Source organism: Protopterus annectens, chromosome 4.part1 (assembly GCF_019279795.1).
Source record: "Protopterus annectens isolate FY-2018-M chromosome 4.part1, PAN1.0, whole genome shotgun sequence".
Lineage (NCBI taxonomy): Eukaryota > Metazoa > Chordata > Ceratodontiformes > Protopteridae > Protopterus > Protopterus annectens.
In genome coordinates this window covers 170,951,956-170,972,424 of record NC_056734.1, presented here as the reverse complement: position 1 = coordinate 170,972,424, position 20,469 = coordinate 170,951,956, and the positions used below count along the sequence as shown (strand labels likewise).

General features: G+C 37.5%; 1 protein-coding gene across 1 annotated transcript in view; it reads right to left on the bottom strand.

Moving 5' to 3' along the window:
* The window catches only part of LRRC31 (leucine rich repeat containing 31), a 500,475-nt gene that overhangs the window by 306,417 nt on the left and 173,589 nt on the right, over nt 1-20,469 (bottom strand). The window contains exon 4 of the mRNA XM_044070078.1: nt 9,437-9,604. Within this exon, the coding sequence (XP_043926013.1) occupies nt 9,437-9,604 (168 nt within the window). The remainder of the gene's footprint in view (nt 1-9,436; nt 9,605-20,469) is intronic.

The following is a 20,469-nucleotide window of genomic DNA, read 5'->3' as shown; positions in this document are numbered from 1 at the left end:
AAGTAAGGCACCATCTTCATTATGGGGATAATGAAGAGGCAGACACTCTCTACGATGAATGTCAGAACACTCTAATGGAAGGGCGGGATTGTGACTGTGAAGTCATAAACCTGGCAAATTTGGGTATTGCTATGCATCTAGATCAGAAACCCATGATAGAGTTTTTGGTTGAGGGACAGAAAGTGGAGTTTTTATGTGATTCAGGTGCATCTCGTACACTTTTGGGTCCAGCAGTTCTGCCTCCGAACTGCGAAACAGATGAGTTTGTCCTTGTAAAAGCGACAAATGGGAAATTTATAAGGAACCACTGTCTCATCCTCTACTGTTCACAGATCCGCAAACAAACCAAACTGTTAGGTGTAGGGTAATTATATCAAAAGTTTGTCCAGTTAATTTGCTGGGAAGAGATTTGATGCATGTGTTTGGAATAGCAGCAATTCCCACACCTAAAGGTATTGAGGCAAAAAGGTTAGCGGATGGCTTAGTAGTACAGGGAGTACAAGACTTGTTTTACTGGTATAGCCTAGACTTGATTTCAGACGGCCCAGGGAGGGTTGATACAGAGTTGATCAATCTAGCTCTAAGTAAATGTAGGAGTGGGTCACCGCAGGTTGCGGTGCACTTACATTGTACAATGTTCTATAAGGCCCTTGGTCCGGATAAAGAATTTGAAAAAGAATTCTTTAAGCACAAGTGTGCAAGGATAATTTTGAATGATCTGTTTTGGGATACGCAAGGTAATGCAGTAGTAACCTGTACTTTGACTAAGGAAATGAGTTGTTTATATCGCTCAAGTTATAGACCGCATGTTTCAGTTACTAAAGCAGTGGGGACACATTGGGTAGATTTGGCGAAAAAGGTAACGATTTGGGACACAATGTCTGAAAGTCAGTTAAAAGATCAACAGATCCAGGTACAAAGATTAAATTGGGTGACTTGGGCACGACCAAGCGTGCACTTCAGGGATGACAAAGTAGAAGTGGCATGACAAATCCTCCTAACTCAAGAGGAAGATAGTGCGTTAAGTGCCTTACCTGTAGATTTATGGTCAAAAGGTAAAGGGGATGTGGGACTGATGAAAACAGCAGGTGAAGTTTGTATAACTGCAAAGTCAGGTTTCAAACCTCGTAAGCACCAATACCCGTTAAGTAAACAAGCGGAGGAAGGAATTAAGCCAGTTATCGAGCAGCTAAAACAGGTAGGAATTCTTGTTGAATGCCCAGATTCACCCTGCAATACTCCGTTGTTTCCTGTAAAGAAACCGGATGGGTCATGGAGGTTGGTTCAGGATTTACAAGCAGTTAATTCAGCTGTGATCCCAAGAGCACCAGTGGTGCCTGACCCCTATACATTACTTAATGATTTACTACCTCAGCACAGATATTTTTCTGTCATAGATATAAGCAATGCCTTTTTCTCCATACCACTACACAAGGAGAGTAGATTTTGGTTTGCATTCACTTTCCAAGGTAAAAGATACACATACACCAGATTGCCACAGGGTTATTGTGAGAGTCCGACAATATTCGCACAAGAAATGGCTGCGAATTTAGCTCAGTTTGTTCCCCCAGAGGGAAGCCAGGTCCTGTTGTATGTAGATGATATTTTATTGGCCTCACCCATGCAGGAAAGTTGTAAAAAGGATACCCTAGCCCTTCTTAGTTTTTTAGCTGAGCAAGGACATAAAGTAAATAAAGAAAAGTTACAATTGTGGAAAGCACAAGTAAAGTACTTGGGTTATTTAGTCTCGCAGGAAGGTAGACAATTGGAAAATAAAAGAAAACAAGCAATTCTTGAAGCACCTATGCCTACGACTAAGCGGGAGATGATGTCGTTTTTAGGTGTGATTAAGTTGGATTCCTAACTATGCTGAAGAAGTAGGGCCATTGACCGCACTGATCTATGACACTCCCATGGCAGCTAAAAGTAATATACAGTGGACAGATAAGGCAATACAAGCATTTAATAGAATTAAGCAATTGATAGCAGAATCCTCTGTTTTGGGTTTTCCGAACTATTCTAAGCAGTTTGTACAAATGGTTGATTGTAAGGGAGGATATATGACTTCGGTTCTGGTACAAGTACATGGGGATAAACAGAGACCGATAGCTTTTTATTCCTCCAGATTAGATCCTGTTGCAAGGGCATTGCCGCATTGTGTTCAAGCTGTAGTGGCAGCCGCCATGGCAGTGCAAACCTCAGCATCATTAGTTTTGTTCCACCCATTAAAATTGCGAGTTCCACATTCAGTAGCTACTATACTTTTGCAAGATAAGATAACCTTTTTATCTCCTAGTCGACATTTGTCATGTATGACAGTGCTGCTGACACAGCCACATATGACCATAGAAAGATGTACTACTCTTAATCCGGCGACACCTTTGCCGACTCCAGAAGAAGGTACTCCACACGTTTGTTTAGAGAGCATTCATAACAAAGTACTTCCCCGACCAGATTTAAAGGATATTCCGTTGGTAGATTCTGATCTCGTTTTGTTTGTAGACGGATCAGCAAAGAAGGACACTGTAGGAAAAACACTAGTAGGGTATGCAGTCACCACAGAAACTGAAGTTTTGGAAGCAAAAGGATTGTCAAACATTTATTCTGCCCAAGCAGCTGAGTTATTGGCTTTGACTCGAGCTTGTACCTTAGGGGAGGGTAAAAAAGTGACAATTTATACAGATAGTCAGTATGCTTTCTCCACTGTGCATGTTTTCGCCCAACAATGGAAGAATAGAGGAATGGTTACTGTGACAGACAAACCAATAAATCACAGAGATTTAATTTTACAGTTGTTAGATGCAGTGCAACTACCACTTCAGATAGCGATATGTAAATGTTCCGCACATACCAATAGAAAAGATCCTGTCTCCAGGGGAAATGCTTTTGCTGATATGGCTGCAAAAAAGGCAGCTCAAGAAAATGATTTGCTTTTACATGACAATGATTTAGAGCCCGGACACCTCTTAGACTTAGAGATACTAAAAGTAATGCAAACATTGACAACACAGAAGGAAAAATGTTGTTGGGTGAAATATGGTATTACCCAACAGGATGGGTTGTATAGGGCATCAGATGGCAAAATGGTATTACCCTCAAACCTTTTTAGGTATGCTGCATTGGTTAGCCATGGACCTGCCCATGTAGGAGTACAGACAATGGTTCAAATAGTGTCTAAGGTGTTTTGGTGTAAAGGATTTTCAACTTATGCAAAGCAATTCTGTTTATCTTGTTTATTATGTGCAAAGTATCATGCTCAGGGGGGAGTTAAAAAATCTCAGCAGGCATTCCCTACCCCTCCATATCCATTCCACACACTCTGTATGGACTTTATTGAGTTGACATCCTCAGAGGGAAAAAGGTTTTGTCTAGTCATAATTGATGCTTTTTCTAAGTGGGTAGAAGCTTTTCCAGTAAAACATCCTGATGCACACTCAGTAGCTAAGCTTTTAACAACAGAAATAATTCCCCGATTTGGCCTACCAAGGCGCATTTATAGTGATAATGGGTCTCATTTTGTTAACCAGATTGTTCAGAAGTTGGGTCAAGTGTTTCAAATTGATCTCAAGTACCATTGTGCTTACCATCCACAGTCAGCTGGACTGGTGGAGAGACACAATGGTGTCCTGAAGAGTAAACTCCGCAAACTTGATGGCAGAAACGCATAGATCCTGGACTGCGTGCCTTCCATTGGCACTCCTGTACATGCGAATCTCACCCTCCTACAAAAGACTTACACCATTTGAACTTTTGTTTGAGAGACCATATTACATCCCGCAGTGGCAAGGATTGTTGCCAGCAGAACGTGAGGGGGGTGAGGATCTGGCGGATTATATGAAGAAGCTGCTAAATGTCAAGTCTCTTGTAACCAATGACTCCTTTTCAGATTCCAGAGGTGAAGCCTTGTTAAGCGTGGCACCTGTTGACTGGGTGTGGATCCGAATTGTGAAGAGAAAGAACTGGTCATCCCCCAGGTGGGAAGGCCCATATCAAGTACTTATCTCAACACCTATGGCTGTAAAGATCGCAGAGAGGACTTCGTGGATTCATATCACCCACTGTAAAAAACTTAAGACTTTTCCTTCTACCATTGATGTTGGTCAGACTCCATCGGACCCCTGAACGCAAAGTCTGACTACAAAGGAAGGATGGCCATGTTCAACTGGTACTTGAACTGTTACGTGATGATGATTTTGGTGGCGAAAGTAAATATATCCATACAAGAAGGAACAGTTGTGAGAGAAAAAGGAATGGTGGTGCTGCAGGCGCAAACAGGTGTTACTACTGTGTTTAAGGTGAAACTTTGTGAAGGAATTTTGGACTGTTCTAAATGGAACAGTGATGATTTCCTGACTCGTGCAAAATACTTGTGCAATAGAGACTGAGCGTCCTGGTCAAATGTTTGGTGGTCAACAGATGTGAATGGATGGGAAACAAGTGGTGCAGTGATACCGGAGAAAGATAAGAGCAGGCAACAAAGAATAAAAATTGTGCATTTCCAAGGTACCGAAGTAATTACTATAACCATCGTGTCACCACAAGAAAGTGATTCAGGAGTTTATGGAATTAGAGTGTCTCTTCCAATTGGAACTGATCCTTTGGGGACCCTCCAACTTAAAGTGCAAAGCCTTAAAAATGCTACAAGTAAAGCAGATTTTGTCTTCACAGAAGAAGAACAATTGTTACTCGAGACGGGATTCGTACACCGTAACGAATGGTTATCTTGGGTTAGATATAGTACCAGAGAGGCACATCGTGAGAACTGTGTTTCTTGTGCTGAAGGTAAACAGCAATTAGCGACAGTCCCATTGATGCGAGATGAAGGTAACCTAACGTGTCTGTTAAAGTTATTCTTCAACAAAACCGAAGATAAATGCAAAGATGAAACCCAGCGTTTTCCAATCATAAGCAAAGTTGTGAAACCGCCTACAGCAATCTCTTATCCAGGTTCATATATGTGCATTTCCAGAGATGGCACAGGAAAGAATTATGGCAATATGGGACAGAATTATTGCAATGTTACTGTGAATGGCAATGAAAATCCATTTCTGGAAAACCAAACTCATAGTTTGGCAGACGTATGGTGGTTATGTGGAGACAACAAACTCAGATCAAGGCTTACGATTCCCTGGAAGGGAACTTGTGCACTTGCAAAGTTAATTCTGCCATTCTACATTTTCCCAGTTCCAGCAAGCAATTTCGTAAGAGAACCTGAAATAAAGCCGAGGTGGTTGAATAAGAGAAAAAGAGAGGCACAGAAGCAATCCTTTGATAGTAGTGTCTACATAGATAGCATTGGCGTACCAAGAGGTGTGCCTGATGAATACAAAGCAATAAACCAAATAGCGGCTGGTTTTGCATCCAACTTTGTCTGGATTCAACCCAATAAGAATGTGGACTGGATCAACTACATTTACTATAACCAGCAGCGTTTTGTGAACTATACCAAAGATGCATTGAAAGGAATTGCTGAACAACTAGAGGCCACTTCGCAGGTGGCATGGCAAAATCGAATTGCGTTGGATATGCTCCTGGCCAAAGAAGGAGGAGTTTGCAAGATGTTTGGGACTTTTTGTTGTACATATATTCCGAATAACACTGCCCCTGATGGGAGCATCACTCGAGCTTTAAAAGGTTTGGAGATGTTTTCCGAAGAATTGGCAGAGAACTCTGGGGCAAATAATTCCTTCACAGACTTTCTACAAGTGTGGTTTGGAAAATGGAGTCATCTCATCAGCAGTTTCCTGGTGTCCGTCGGAGTCGCTGTGGCTATCGTGGTGGTATGTGGTTGCTGTTGTATACCCTGTATCAGAGGTCTTCTACAAAGACTGGTTGATACTGCTGTTACGAAGATGATGTACCAGCAGTTGCAACAGACTGGTGAAAGTGAATACATTGAAATGTGACTTTTACAAATGTTTTGAAGTTTAAAAGTTTGTCTTGCAAATGAAGTAATGTATGCAAAGAAAAACTTAGTTTTTACCATATATTGCTGAAATAAAAAGACAAATAAAAGTGTTTTGATGGGGGGAAATGTTAAGAGAAAAAGTTTTAAAACATACTGTTATTTGTCTCTTTCTCCCATCTAGCAAAATGAATATGCTATTTGCTGAAGTGTTGGTAAGAAAAGGTCATTGAACCATGTTTATTAAAGATGGGCTTTATCTATGATAGATGTAGTTTGCTTATGAACTTGAATAACATCTGTTTTCTATACTTCTGAATAAAGAAAGCTAACTGCAGTTAAATGAAAGCTTGGTAAAAGGATGCACGGCTGAGTAAGAGTTAATTTACTGAGGCAAGCTGTGTGTCCTGGAAAATTCCAGCTACCACTGTTGAACTAAGTATTCTGTACCTTTTGAACATTCTGTACTAACTGTGGTTTTGAGGTAAATATTCTACACTAGCTGTGGTTTTGAGATAAAACATTCTTTTCTGAGGTAATTTGTGATCCTAGATGTTTTTCATAGCCAACTGTCAGAAATGTAACAAAAGCTATTTTGGCTAGTAACAGGAAAGTATAAAAGTTGATGTCAGTAAACAAGCTGATCAGATTGAGATCATCTTGGCCAACATGTTGCTGTAATCTGGTTAGCAGTTAATAAAGGAAATTTTCATCACCTGAGGCAGATGTGACTCGCTTGAATTTTTCTTCCGACATTCCCCCATTTTGAATATTCTACTAAATGCTATTTATTTAAAAGTGTATTACATTTTGTTTTTAATCCTTTTGAACTTACCTTCCAAGTAGCCTTAAAAAAAGATGTCCCTTCTCTTATAGTAATTCTCTAATTTCAGATGGTAAACCATCAACAGTGTTACCTGGACTCTTATGATTTACAGACACCAGTCTAGTCTTTGACAAACTTACTTTGTTTATTCCAGATCTTAAACTACTCTTGCGCAACTTCTAACTGTCTGATATATACAAAACATACTGCTTCTTTTAAAAGTGCAGTATCATAGTTAAACCAAAGCCTAACTTCAGGAACATTATTACACACTCTCAAGGGGGTGCACAATTCTTCCTACCAGCTGGTAAAAGTATATCATATGTCTAGTGTTTCTGTTAAAATCTGTTGGCATTGTTTTGGATAACTATTGCCATTATTTCAGATATTAATGCTCTAACGAGATCTGCTTTAGTTATCTCTTATTATTCTTTATACAAAATTTACTGTTATTATTCACTCAAATGCACTAAATATTCCTCATTCCCTATCCAACATATCCAAATCCTCAGATAAGATTAAAGTTAACCCTTTAGCTTTCATGTGCATGATAAGTAATTTTAATAACTAGTAACTTACCCATGTAATAAAGACTAGCCTTTGGTGGTCTATAATAGATCATACATGTCAAACTAAGAGAAGAAAAACTTAGTATCATTTCCACTCCTTCAGCGGTTGTCTCCCCACTTGACTATATCATAATAGGCACTAATATTATGTACTTTGTGTGTGCTGCAATACCACTCACTATAGAATTTCCCCTGCTGAACAAGTATACAGCATACCCAACCATATTATAATCAGTTCTGTCACTCAGCTGTGAGGATATAATAAATGACAAGCGTAATAATGATAACACGTGAGGCACAGTGTCTTAATGGACAATGACATTAACAATAGAGTCACTCACACCACAGATAGTGCTTTGTGGATGCAAGACTGCCGTTATAAAATAACTTCTCATTAGTATTCAAAAATTAGCACGTTGATTGGACAGCCCAACCAATGTGCCTGTTATAAATCGACTATATACCAACAGGAAAAAGTCCAGCCTCTGTACCATTGAGAGGCCAAATTTTCTATTGGTATATGCAAAGGGAGAGAACAAAATATTTAAAAAATCAGATACATTCTACAAAACTAAACAATCAGAAATGTACCTGATTTTCCTTGTATTTCTGCCTTATCCCTTGGAAAAATCTCAGCAGTTAAAAAAAAGTAAACAGAAAAACAGTAAAGGAAATTCTCTCTTCTCTGTTTCTTCTCTTGTACTCTACTGATGTACTGTTTAAGCATAGGAAAGTAAGTCCCATATGCATGTGCATACATCAGTAAACAAGGAAGAACACTGAGGAACACTACACTGTCATTATACAAAGACATTATGTAAGAAAGATAATCAATTTCTTTCTTAAATAATGTCATTGTACAATAGCAATAATCCACTACTGGGTGTGGGTATATCAGATTTACCCACGGTTGGCTTTGTTTAATCACTCAGGCGTCACCCTCATGATCAAACCACGCCAACAGTGGATAAATCCTGTCATGGAGTATTGCTTAAATATTTGCTGGAATACGACTTGTACAAAATCCTTGTTAGTGAAGAAGACGGTGATGGTGGATTTCAGCAATACAGCCTTGTTCCTCATGACAGATGAGGAAAAAGTGGCGAAAATGGAGTATCTGGAAACTGTGCTATGATCACAGACAGTAAAGACGTCCCATTCAAGCGACAGGCAATACAGCTAGGGTCCCAGAGGAAACATACAATATCAGTTAGTTTTGAGTTTGCAGGAAAATCTTGCCATATTTAAAATGAACAGAAATGAGTAAGACTGGGAAATTAGAACTGCCGGGATATTTATCTTTTTCATTTTTGTCTGATTATTAATGGATGTGGGTCACTTAGTTGAAGCTAAACTTCTCACACAGAATGAAGTCTATATCCAAACAATACTGACTGACAACTAGATTAAGTTAGAATAGAAAATATATATATAATAAATGCTTCTGGGGAGCCCCCTCTCCATACCTCTCTGTAGAGCACTGTATTCACCTACACTCTGAAATCTATTCTAGGCAACTCTTAGGATGCTACAACTTACGTGAGAGGATGCCTCCAATCATGATTAAACCATGGCTCACATAGCATGGCTCTGTGCCAGAGTTTCATCATTTTTTTAATAAACTAAACCTTTCATCCAAATAATATTCAATCAAAAGACAAACTCCCATTTTTGTTCCAGTTGTTCCAGAGCTTTTCATATATTGTCCCAACACTACTGATGCTGAAGAGAAAGGAGAACATTTAAAATATAAAATAATGCAATCAGCTTCTTCATTATTTTTTCGACAGTAAAACTGACCACATTGGCTGTATGAGCAGTCATGGATGAGAAACCACACATTATGCTTTTGGTGATATTGATTATGGCACACACCACAATGACATCACGGATTCAGATAAGTGGTATCTATGACATAAATAAGTTGCACCTGCCATCACATGCTCATAAATATGCAGCCAAAGAAAATATTGTAATATAATGCAACGCAATTAAACATTGGTGACGCTAAGCTGTAAGCATTACTTTTGAGTAGTCTTATCCAAAAATGTACAAAAAGTAAATATAGTGATTGTTTACTACCTGTTTATTACTTAACTTGTTCTTTTAAATAAATAAAAAAACATTGTAACATACCTAATGCAGTTATATCATCTACAGTAAGTCTGCAGTTATTCAGTTTGAGAATTTTTAAGCTGTTCACATACTGGAGATGCAAGGTTAAAGGTTTCAGTGCCCCACCAATGAAATCATTCCACGATAAATCAAGTTCTTCCAAAGCAGTTAAGTATGGCAATATTGTGGCTAAATGAAAATGAGAAAGAAGAAATAAGCGTGGCATAAAGTACATTTCATCAGCTTCCCATACTATTTCACTTAGCTTAACTCTGTGAACACTAACATTAAGAAATATCCTACTTTAGTCTTCACAGGTAAATAAACTTTAAGTCAAGCTAAATAAATAAAGAAGCAATATCAATACTCTACTGGTAATGTTCTGCCAACAAAACACTGACACCAGTCAGTGGCTGATCTAGGACAACTGACACAGAAGCTAAGAGAAGTACAATTGCGTAAGTTGAACTTACCATAACAATGCTAGAATGATCACTGTATGCAGTAAGCCTTAGCTACATGGGTTACATCCTGCCAAGGATATAACAGCTGGCCAGCTTCCAAAGTTTCAAGGCACTTTCCATGAGCTCAAACTATCAAGCAGGTCAAACTGAATTGATTAAAGGACAAGTTTGGGCATGAAGCCCTTCAGAGCTTTCTTGCCAGGCTGACAGAGGGAGGCTGAGCCCTGAAAGGCCACTGCTAGGAACAACAACAAAAATTAAGTGCCCACACCCTGCCATAAAACATAAAAAAGAACAATGAGGGATGGAGAGACGGAGCGGCTACTACAAGAGTAATCATTCGAACATCTACTGTTATGGTAGGTTCAGTTTAAACAACTGCACTATGTCCATCATAATGATCATACTGCAGTAGCCTTAGCTATATAGGTAGATTACCTTTGCTTACTACATTTGTCAGGTGGAAGGAAAATAATCCAGGAGGTCCTGGAGAATAGTCTTTGCAAAGCTTGATTTGGACCTAGAAAAGGAATCAAGCTTATAGTGCTTTGCAAAAGTATGTGCAGAGGACCAAGTAGCAACTTCTAGAATACTTCTGGAGTTCAACCCTCTTCAAAGAGCCATATATGAAGACAAGGCCCTGGTAGAGTTTGTCTTGACCTTGCCTGGAATAGTTTTGTTATGGTGAGTATAACAAAAGGTAATAGTCTGTTTTGACACAGGTTGTCCCTTCTTCTTACCTTCATAATAAATGAACAATTGATCCGACGATCTGAAAGATTTAGTTCTGTCAAGGTAGTACCTGAGTTGTCCATGGGCATCCAAGGTATGGAGTATCCTTCTCCATCATTTTTAGGTTTAGGACAAAAAACAAGGTGATGAACAGTTTGACTTAAAGTAAACTCGGATACCACTTTAGGCACAAAAGAAGGATAGTTCTCAAAGAAACCGCGTTCCTGTGGAAAATGAGATAGGAAGGTTAACTCATCATAAGAGCATGCAACTCAGATACTCTTCTTGCAGATGTCAAAGCAATAAGTAAAACTATTTTCTATATTTGAAACTCAAGTCACCCATATTAGCAGGTTCAAATAGAGCAAGTGTTAGCTTCTGTAACACAAAATTGAAATCCCAAGGAAGTGCCACCAGTTTTCTTAGAGGCTTCTTGTGCAAAATCTTTTTCAAGAAGATTTTTTCGAGAGACTACATTGAAAGAGGAGGATCCATGGGTAAACATGCTGAAAAGGCTGATAAATGAACTTTGATAGAGGAATAAGAAAGGCCAGAGGATAGTAACTCACACAAATATTGTAAAACAAGAGAACAACTAGCCCTGAATGGGTACTGGTTATGTTGTTGGCACCAACTAGAAAACCTTTTCCATTTGCTAATATATGACTTTCTAGTAGCAGGTTGTCTTGCCTCCATTAGTTCCTTCTGCACATCCTCAGTAAAGAGGTGCCTAAAAGGAATTAAAACCCCATCATCCAGGCAGTCAACTGAAGATGATTAATGTCAGGGTGTAAACAACATCCTTGTTCTTGTGTGAGTACATTCGGTTTTTGCCAATATTGGATGAGGAGATAAAAAAATCCCTTCGACAATTTGGAAAAGGATGGCTCAAAAGTCTTACAGATTCCTTGGATCAACTTGTTCCTTTCATCACACTTTTTGATCACTTCTGCAGCAGAGGGGCCAAATACTAAAAATCTATCCAAGGGAGAATTTAAAATCTCATTTGTAACACCATCTTGGAGGTTCTAAGAATGCAACCATGCAAACCTCTTCAAAAGAGTACCAGTGGCCACAGCCCAAGACGTATCAACAGAGTCATACACACACAGAAAACAACGAGTAGTGACTTGTGCAATAGAAGAAACACAATTATTTAAAGTACATTTTTATTTATATGAATAAACTGCGGATGAAACATTCTTCATACTTTCACAGTTTGTCAGAACAAATTTTAACAGATGAGCCTGACAATTCAAAATTCTGAAAATCAAAGTTGCAGAAGTATATAATTTTTCCCATACTTACCAATAATCCTCCCATTCTTATTAGAAAGAGTAGGATTGGAATTAATTAAGTACTTAGCAGCAGGAGATCAACTGAGGCTATAGTTGTGTCGGGTTTGGGAACAGTGTATAAAAATTTAAAAGACTAAGGAACTTTATAGATCCTATCTTCTTTTTTAGGGGCAGATGTGTGACTATCAGGAAAATTACAGGCAGTAAGGCACACATCCTCCAAAGTTAACAGAACAGGAAAAATGGGTTCTGGAAAATCCATCTGTAACAATTCATAGTATTTTCTGAAGGACTAAGAAGCTTCAGTGTTCTCCTACTGAAAACCCTGGCACATCCTACCAAAAGTCTCAAAGAAAGAGTAACCCCAACATGGAGAATACAAAACTGACCTGTTCTCTGAGTCTGAATCAGAAATCTGGTGGGGCAGGGACTGTATCCATCCTTGCATCTTCCTTTTCAGACTCAGAATCTTGAATCACTTCAGGAAAAGACGAATCCCTCTTACTGTTAACAGAAACTACATTACAAGAAGGATCAATAGTCTGAATTAAACCCTGAGCCAGACCCAGTAAACTACTCCTATCCAAAGAAAATTGAGGAGAGTAGATACATACTTGGCTTTCTGCTTCTTTTTGGGGGTCAGCCATGTTACTAATGGCAGCAGCTGCTTCCCCAGGGATGGGCACAGCATTCTTAGAGAACAGGGAAACTGTCCCTGTTCCCCCTCCCAGGACTGACAAGAATGGCTCTCCCTTGCCCACTGAGGGAACTCAAACAGCCACAGAGGACATAGCTAGCCCCTTGTCCAGAGTGACTGTAGGTTCTACAACAGAGGAGCCTAGGGTAAAATATATGTGGCTTGAGGTACAACAGATGACAGTAGACTTGCATACCTCTCAGATGTACAGATTTTCACAGAATGTCTAGATTTTTGCCTCAAAATTTCATTCTGTTCCTCATAAAATTTCTGGTTTTCTGGCAAATCACTGGGATGATCTCAGGAATGAAATCACTAAATAATGACACACATTTGAGTTTCAGACTTCATATCCTTTAGAAAATACATTTTAACACAAACTCTGTTATTCTAGCTACTTTCTACGTTTATAAGAGCAATATTTAAAATCTGTCCCTATTTTTGAGCCTGTGTCCCCACATTATGCAAGGCTTTGTCCAGATTGCTTAGGCTAAGAGGTTGAGAGGTTTGCAGAAGAGTCACCCACCTGTGGCTGAGGCAAATTGCTGGCCTGCTGTTGTGGCAAAGGCTGTTTCCTATTTTTTTTATGTGGCTGTAAGAAGGACCAGCCATGGGACTAGTAGTCTGTTTCATGGTCAAGACAAAAATGGTGCCTCTTTCCCAGTGAAGACAAGCAGCAGCTGCTGGGAAACACTACCAGTCCACAAAAGTTACTTTTTTGACAGAAATAAAAACAGTAGAAAGCACTTTAAAACACTATGTCAGCCCCACAAAAGAAACATAGATACAAATCTACACAGAAAATTTTTTTTCAGTTACTTTACACTGCTTTTAAACTGACAGGAAAAAAATGATCTGTTTAAAAGTAAGTTACATCTCGAGACATTCCATTAAAACAAAACACTTCTAGCTTTAAAATAACTTTCCTGAAGAGGAAAGTATAAAACATCAACAAAATTAAGAAAATGGATTTTTTTTCCTCAAAGGGAACTTATCTGCCCAGCAAAGTACAAGCTGGCCATCGATCTTCAAAAGCCTCAGAACAGCACACTCTTTGGCAACAGTAAAGCTCTGAAGGGCATTGTATCCAAACTTGTCATTTATCAGTCCAGCTTTAGCTGCTTGATAGTTTGGTTATGTGGAAGGTGTCCTGAAGCTTTGGAAGCTGACTGGCTGTTATATCCTTAGCAGGAGATAACCCATATAGCTAAAGTCATTGCAACAGTGATCAATACATTTAATATCATAATTTCTTAGTAACAATATACAATCATTCCTAAGAGAAAAGGCAGCACTGAGGAGTACTATACTGCCCTGAATAGGAAAAGGCCTGACACTTTCCCTTCTGCTACTGAGAAGATGGGATTCTGCAATTTCACCTATCCAGAAAAACTTTATACCTAAAACCTAGATAATGGCAAAGAGTAATAACTTTAAAACTGTTGTTATAAATTCCTTTACAACTAGACTTGTCTTTCACCTGTTGAAGAATCAGCAGAATTAGATAACTGAAGGATATGTAGTTCATGATACGCAGTAGTTCTGAAAGTGTCATTATTGGTCTACTTATATGTGTGCAGGGGAGGGTCAGGGCCAATATCTGAGTTCATATGAAAAAAAGTGATATAAATGTGAATGTCTTTATATACTTCAGAAATGTTTTCTGCCTCCTTTTCCTGGGATAAAATGTCCAGGCTTCTCTCTCTCTCTCTCATATATATATATATATATATATATATATATATATATATATATATATACACACACACACACATAACAATTTGGACAACTCAGTTCTCTCTCTACAAGTTTGTTTTGCTCAGTTATTTCATACAAACAGTATATCTGTGACCAAAAAGGTGCTCTTTGCTATGTTTAAAGTTTGTCTTTGGCAAACCTATTGAACTGATGTTTATGGAATGGTGAACCAGAGTCAGCTCTTACAGTCTTGCATTTGCCAAATAGAATTCTTTGTGCATGATTGGGATTACATTTTGCAGAGGTAGGAGTGAGTGGATCTGTGACAGGAATTGTACTGTAATCATTAATTAGAACAGATAGGTACTGTGTTTGGAGGGGAGCACTTTCCAATTGACTTATTTATTTTTTAGAACAACAGACTATGTCATTTTTTTACTATAAAAATAAATGCATTCAATGCAGCACCCTGTACAATGCAATGTACTCACCTCACAGCATGACAAGCACCCCAGGGGGAGGTGCTCCACTTGACCATTCATGTCAAACAATGTCAGGTTAGACTTGTAATGTATGGTAAGGAGACAGAGACCTTGCAATGCTGAAACAGTGAGGGTGAAGCTATGAAGCTGACAGTCCCTTATTTTTACATCAGCCTCAGTACAATGAAGTGTTTGATAGTTTATCATTATTTGAATAAAAACTTACTGCTACTAAACAAGATACAATTTTAAACTTGGGCAAGTTTTTTGTTGGCCCAAGTTGAGAAGCAGAATTCCACTGTACCTATACAGGAGTCAGTGGATCTAGCAACATCACGTATGCCTTCACATTCACACAATAGCCCTGTTGGAATAGATGTAAATAACATTGCAGCACTAGACCCTTTGGAATTCCCATCACTACCTCAAAATGATCCAATGCCAATACCACCAAGGAAAGGAGAAACAACAGATGAGGAAGAAGAAAGAACACAAAGGGTCTGGTGACTTGCAGCAGGTCAAGGCAACAGCGCACTTAGGTATTTATTAGGTTATTAATATTTCAACAGACTATCTTATTGACTTTGAAAATTAAGTTTAAAAAGAGGTTTAAATTTTATACCTAAAGACAAAGGTAATGTGGTTGATGCCTTGGCTGAGCTGTGTCTTTTTACAAGACAGTTAAACTTTGTGCTGATTTTCTCTGATATGGGCACTGCCATAACATTATGTAAACTAAGTATTTTTGTCCCAGTTTCTAACCTAGTTGCTGAGTTATTTGAAAAAGCCTGTATTGAAGCTATTTATGGTTTATTTTGTACAAATAATTGTTTCATTTCAATTTAACCTTGGATGAATGCAATGTCCTTTGAGGTTTAATCAGAAATGACAACATTGTGATTAAAAGTGCCAACAAAGGTGGTGTTGTCATAGTTATGGATTTTAATTTTTATATTAATGCTATTAAATCATTACTAAATAACAAAGCTACATATGTGCAAATATCAAGAAGAGGTGATGAATTAATTGCACAGCAAATTAATAAGGGATTATACGATTGGTTAATTTTCTATTGATACTTTGAATTATTTTTTTGTGGCATGCCCCATTATTCCTGTGTATTAAGGTATGCCAAAATGCATAAGGATTTGCTAAATCCATCTATGTGACCAATTGTCTGCTCAAGAGGTTGGGTCACTAAACCCCTCTCTATTCATTTAGAAGAGAATTTAAAACATATGATGCAATTAATGTCTAGTTTTATTAAAGACACCAGTGATTTTTTAATGCAACTTTATAACTGGTATATAAATAGCAAGGGCATGGAAGATTATATTTGGTTACTTTACGTATTAATTATCTTTTACAGTTATTACAAATTCTTATGGCATAGAGGCAATAAGAATGTTTTAACTGTTAAAATTAACAAGGATGAATTATTTATAAAGAATATCTATAGTCTGGTAGACATTGTACTTTCTAATAATGTTTTCTGTTTTGAAGGGATTATTTTTAACAAAAGCAAAGTATGGCAATGGGAACCCCAGTAGAAAACACATATGCTAACTTAATAATGTATATGTGGGAAGATGAATTTGTTTTAAATACTGTATAATACAACAAAAATACTTTCCTTTTTTAATTTTTCCAAGTCTTTTGTGTTTCTATTACCATGAAGTGAATGTACTACATTCCTAAGTTGAAGTACGATTAAAATTCATGAAATTAGTATTGTTTCAGTCTTTGATGCTAGCCTGAAGTGCTCTTCGCAGCACCTGTAATGTGCCCAGTAATGACTACTTTTTCAGTTCGTATGGAGATACATATATTGGTAACATATCTAAATACAACTGTAGATTTGTTTTTATAAGACCCATTGCACTTACTACTATTAGAACTGTCTGTGTATCTTTCTTCCAAATTGCTCTCGTTTCTGCCTGTAAATCCTAATATTTTATGACTTTGCATCTCTCTGTACACAAGACACTGTACTCACTAGGTAAAACGATTTCAATGATCAGTGCTACTTTTGTCATTTTTTTTTCATGGACCTCTATATCTTGTTTTCTTGCATCTATCTTTTGAACTGTTGGTAATGGGTGATCCCATGTGATGTAGACTTCATCATTTTCTATGATGCTGTGTGGCTCACGTTTCAGTGTTTTTCAGCTACTTCAATACCATAATGTTTACACAATTCTCAGTGAAACAGTCTTGCCACATTTATATGCCTTTTAGTATACAGTCCTTCTGCCATTAGTATGTCACAGCCTGCAACAAGGTGTGCAACTGTTTCCAATTCTGCTTTACAAAACCTACATTTGTCTGTTTTTCCCACATGTTCAATGGACTTTGTAAACCATTGTGTGCATAGCCCACTATCTTGGGCTGCCAATATTAACCTTTCATCTTTTGGTTTAAATTTGCCTCTCCTAAACCATTCCTTTACTCTGTCCTGATCAACATGAGATTCTTCCAGAAGTTTTCTATACTTGCAAATATATTTATGCATTTTCCACATTTCTTGCCTTCTCATCTAATCCTTCACACTATATTCTTTCTTTTGTTTTTTGGCACATTCAGTTGCTGTCTGATTTTTATCTACTTCTGGTTTGATTTCCATTCCTGGTTGACACTGATATCCTTCTATTATACTAAGCAGGAAAGTCATCTTAGATTTATTCTCCTCACGTTTCAAAACTTTCACAACATTTGGGTCGTGTGAGGTCAGCAGCTATGTGTGCAGTCTCAGAATTGCAGATCTACACATGTAATCAATTTCAAGGAGGCCCATAACTCCTTCAGAACAGGGAATATATAATCTTGGCATGCACTGATTTTTATAAATTATTTGGTGAGCATGAAGCATCCTTCTTGTGTTCCTATCTAATCTACCCAACACATTTTGAAGCCAGTCAATCACTCCAAAACTGTAAGTTAGGACCGGAAGAGCAAATTGGTTTATAGCTTGAATTTTGTTCCTAGATGTCAACGCTGTTTTCATCATTAATTTAAGTCACCTAAAATATTCCTAAGTTTTATTCACATTTGTTCATGCTTTATTGTTGATCTGTCATCAATTCCCAAATATTTATACACTCCCTGTTGTCAAGTACTTTTATATCACATTCATGTCTCAAATTGATGTTTTCTTGCTGCTGCAGGTTTCCTGATTTAAAGGATGCTTTTGTACCCCTATCAAGACCAAATGACATTCTTATATCATCTAAAAAAGTTTTGACTACATGCAGTTGTGCTTTCAGTTCCTCATCTGATGAGCTATACAATTTTAAATCATCAACAAAGAGAAGATGAGAAGTCTTTACACTTTATTGTTTTCTAGGAGCCAAATTATAGACAATGGCTATGTGGAAAACTATCAAATGCTTTTTTGTAGTCAATCTATGCCATACTTAGATTCTTCCCCTTTTTACAGTTCTCCATTATGACTTTATTTAGCAAAAGATGATCCTTTGTTCCATATAACTTTCTTTTATTGCCCTGTTGTCCTATTGCCATGATTGAGTTTTCTTCTAAATTATTATAAACTCTGTTGGCATCAATTCTGGTGTATAATTTATACGTAGTTGGAAGGCAAGTTAGTTGTCTATAATTTTTAGGGTAGCTTGCAGGTCCACTCTTAAGTAGGAGCATTGTTTTTCCTGTTCATAGGTTGGTAGTAGGCTATCGGCCATAGGGCCTATACAAGCCTAGCCATAACAATTCCCTGGCTATTTCTTCCCACACTATTTACTTCCCTGTTGTTAGCCAAGTCTGTGTCTGTTCAGAGTGTGCATATAAATAGTTCTTACTCATGGTTAAATCTTTCTGCATAGATGTTAATACTTTTAACCAGAAGTTAGGTATAGCATCCGGGCCTGATGCTTTTCAATTAGAGGCTTTTCTTAACTTTGTCTCAATCTGTCTGGCTGTTACTTCATCCCATTTCATATCCTGTACTTTGGAATTTCTTATACTTTCTTTTACTTCTTCTATCCATTTAGCATCTTTGTTATGTTCCAGAGGATCTTCATAAATACTTCTCCAAAATGTATTGATTTCTTCTTTTTTGGATGGTCTTTCAATTCCTTTTACCTTGTTTCCCAATTCCTTTTACCTTGTTTTGTTATTTTGTACTTTTCCTTTATATTTCCTTTATATTTATCTGTGTATCTTCTACGTTGTTCTGCCTGTGCTGGTATTTTTAGTTTATTATTTGTGACAGTGCATGATAGATCCTGATCCATTATAATATTGCACATTGCTTTTATCATTCTATCTTTCTGAGTATTTTTGTTGATCTGTTCCCTCTTCTATACTCCTCTAACAGTAACACTTCTTGTCTTAACTGTTTTATAGTTTTCTTGATACTTCCATGATGGTACTCAATTTCTCCCCGCCTTTCCCTTCCTACCCTGTGTTCTTGTGGTAGAATTTTATCTGTTATTAATTTAGCTGCACAGTAATGAATCCTATTTACTTCTGTTATATCTTAACAAAAGCAGGGTATAGCAATGGGAACCCCAGTAGCAAACATATATGCTAACTTAGTAATGTATTGGTGGGAAGATGAATTTGTTTTAAATACTGTATAATACAACCAAAATATTTTCCTGTATAAGAGATTTGATGATATTTTTATGTTATAGAAAGGGATTGCACATGATTTATATGCTTTTGCAGATTACCTGACAAATACAGTTTATTTTTTAAGGTTTTTAAGGTTGCAACTTGTATTGAATTCTTCGATATTGGTATAGTTAAATCGAGGGATGGTTTGTTGGACACTTCTATTCTTAAGAAACACTTTTTAAGAAGATAAGAAAGGGATAGATGTTATGGGTCAACAGGCTGAATACTAAGGATGACAGATTTTATGAACAGCTTGATTGTATGGAGCATCATTTTCTATGTAGACATTATTCACATGAAGTGCAGGATGCAAAGGATATGATTATGAAGGGAAGGTGTGAAGGTGATGGACCATTTTTTCAGAAAATATTAAGCATTATTAATGATCTTGTGCAGTTAGTAATACTCAGATGAGGTATACCTTAACTTATAATACTACAACCAATAAAATACAAAATATGATTAAAAAGCACTGGAATATGTTAGCAGGTATTCAGGGATTAAGTACTACAATTTTAGATCAACCACTCAGCATTTTTAGAAATATAGAATGTGAAAGCAAATGTTATGTTATAAAGAATAGCATAATATGTTAGATGTGAGACACAGTCAAAAGAAAGGAATGTGGTCCTGTTATACTTGCAGGTTTTGTGAATTCATTTATAAGGGGAACAGTTTCAAATATCCATTGTTAGATAAAGATTTTTTTTTTATTTCTGCTTTTGATGACTATGATAGTGAAATGTGATACACCTTTCTTTATGCATAGCTTGTCCGGACTTTATATAGCTAAGACTAACAGAAAATTAAGGGAAGGCATCTGTCAGAATGTATCAGCTATTAGAAGGAATACTGAAGTAAATGCACTATTTAAACATATTAAGAAAGAAGGTCAGGAACGGGTGGCCACGGTGGTGCAGCAGTTAGCATTGCCACCTCACAGAAAGAGGTTCTCTGGTTCGATCGTTGGCTGGGGTGCCTTCTGTGCAGAGTCTGCATGTCCTCCTTGTGGTCATGTGGGTTTCCTCCGGGTGTTCCAGTTTCCTCCCAC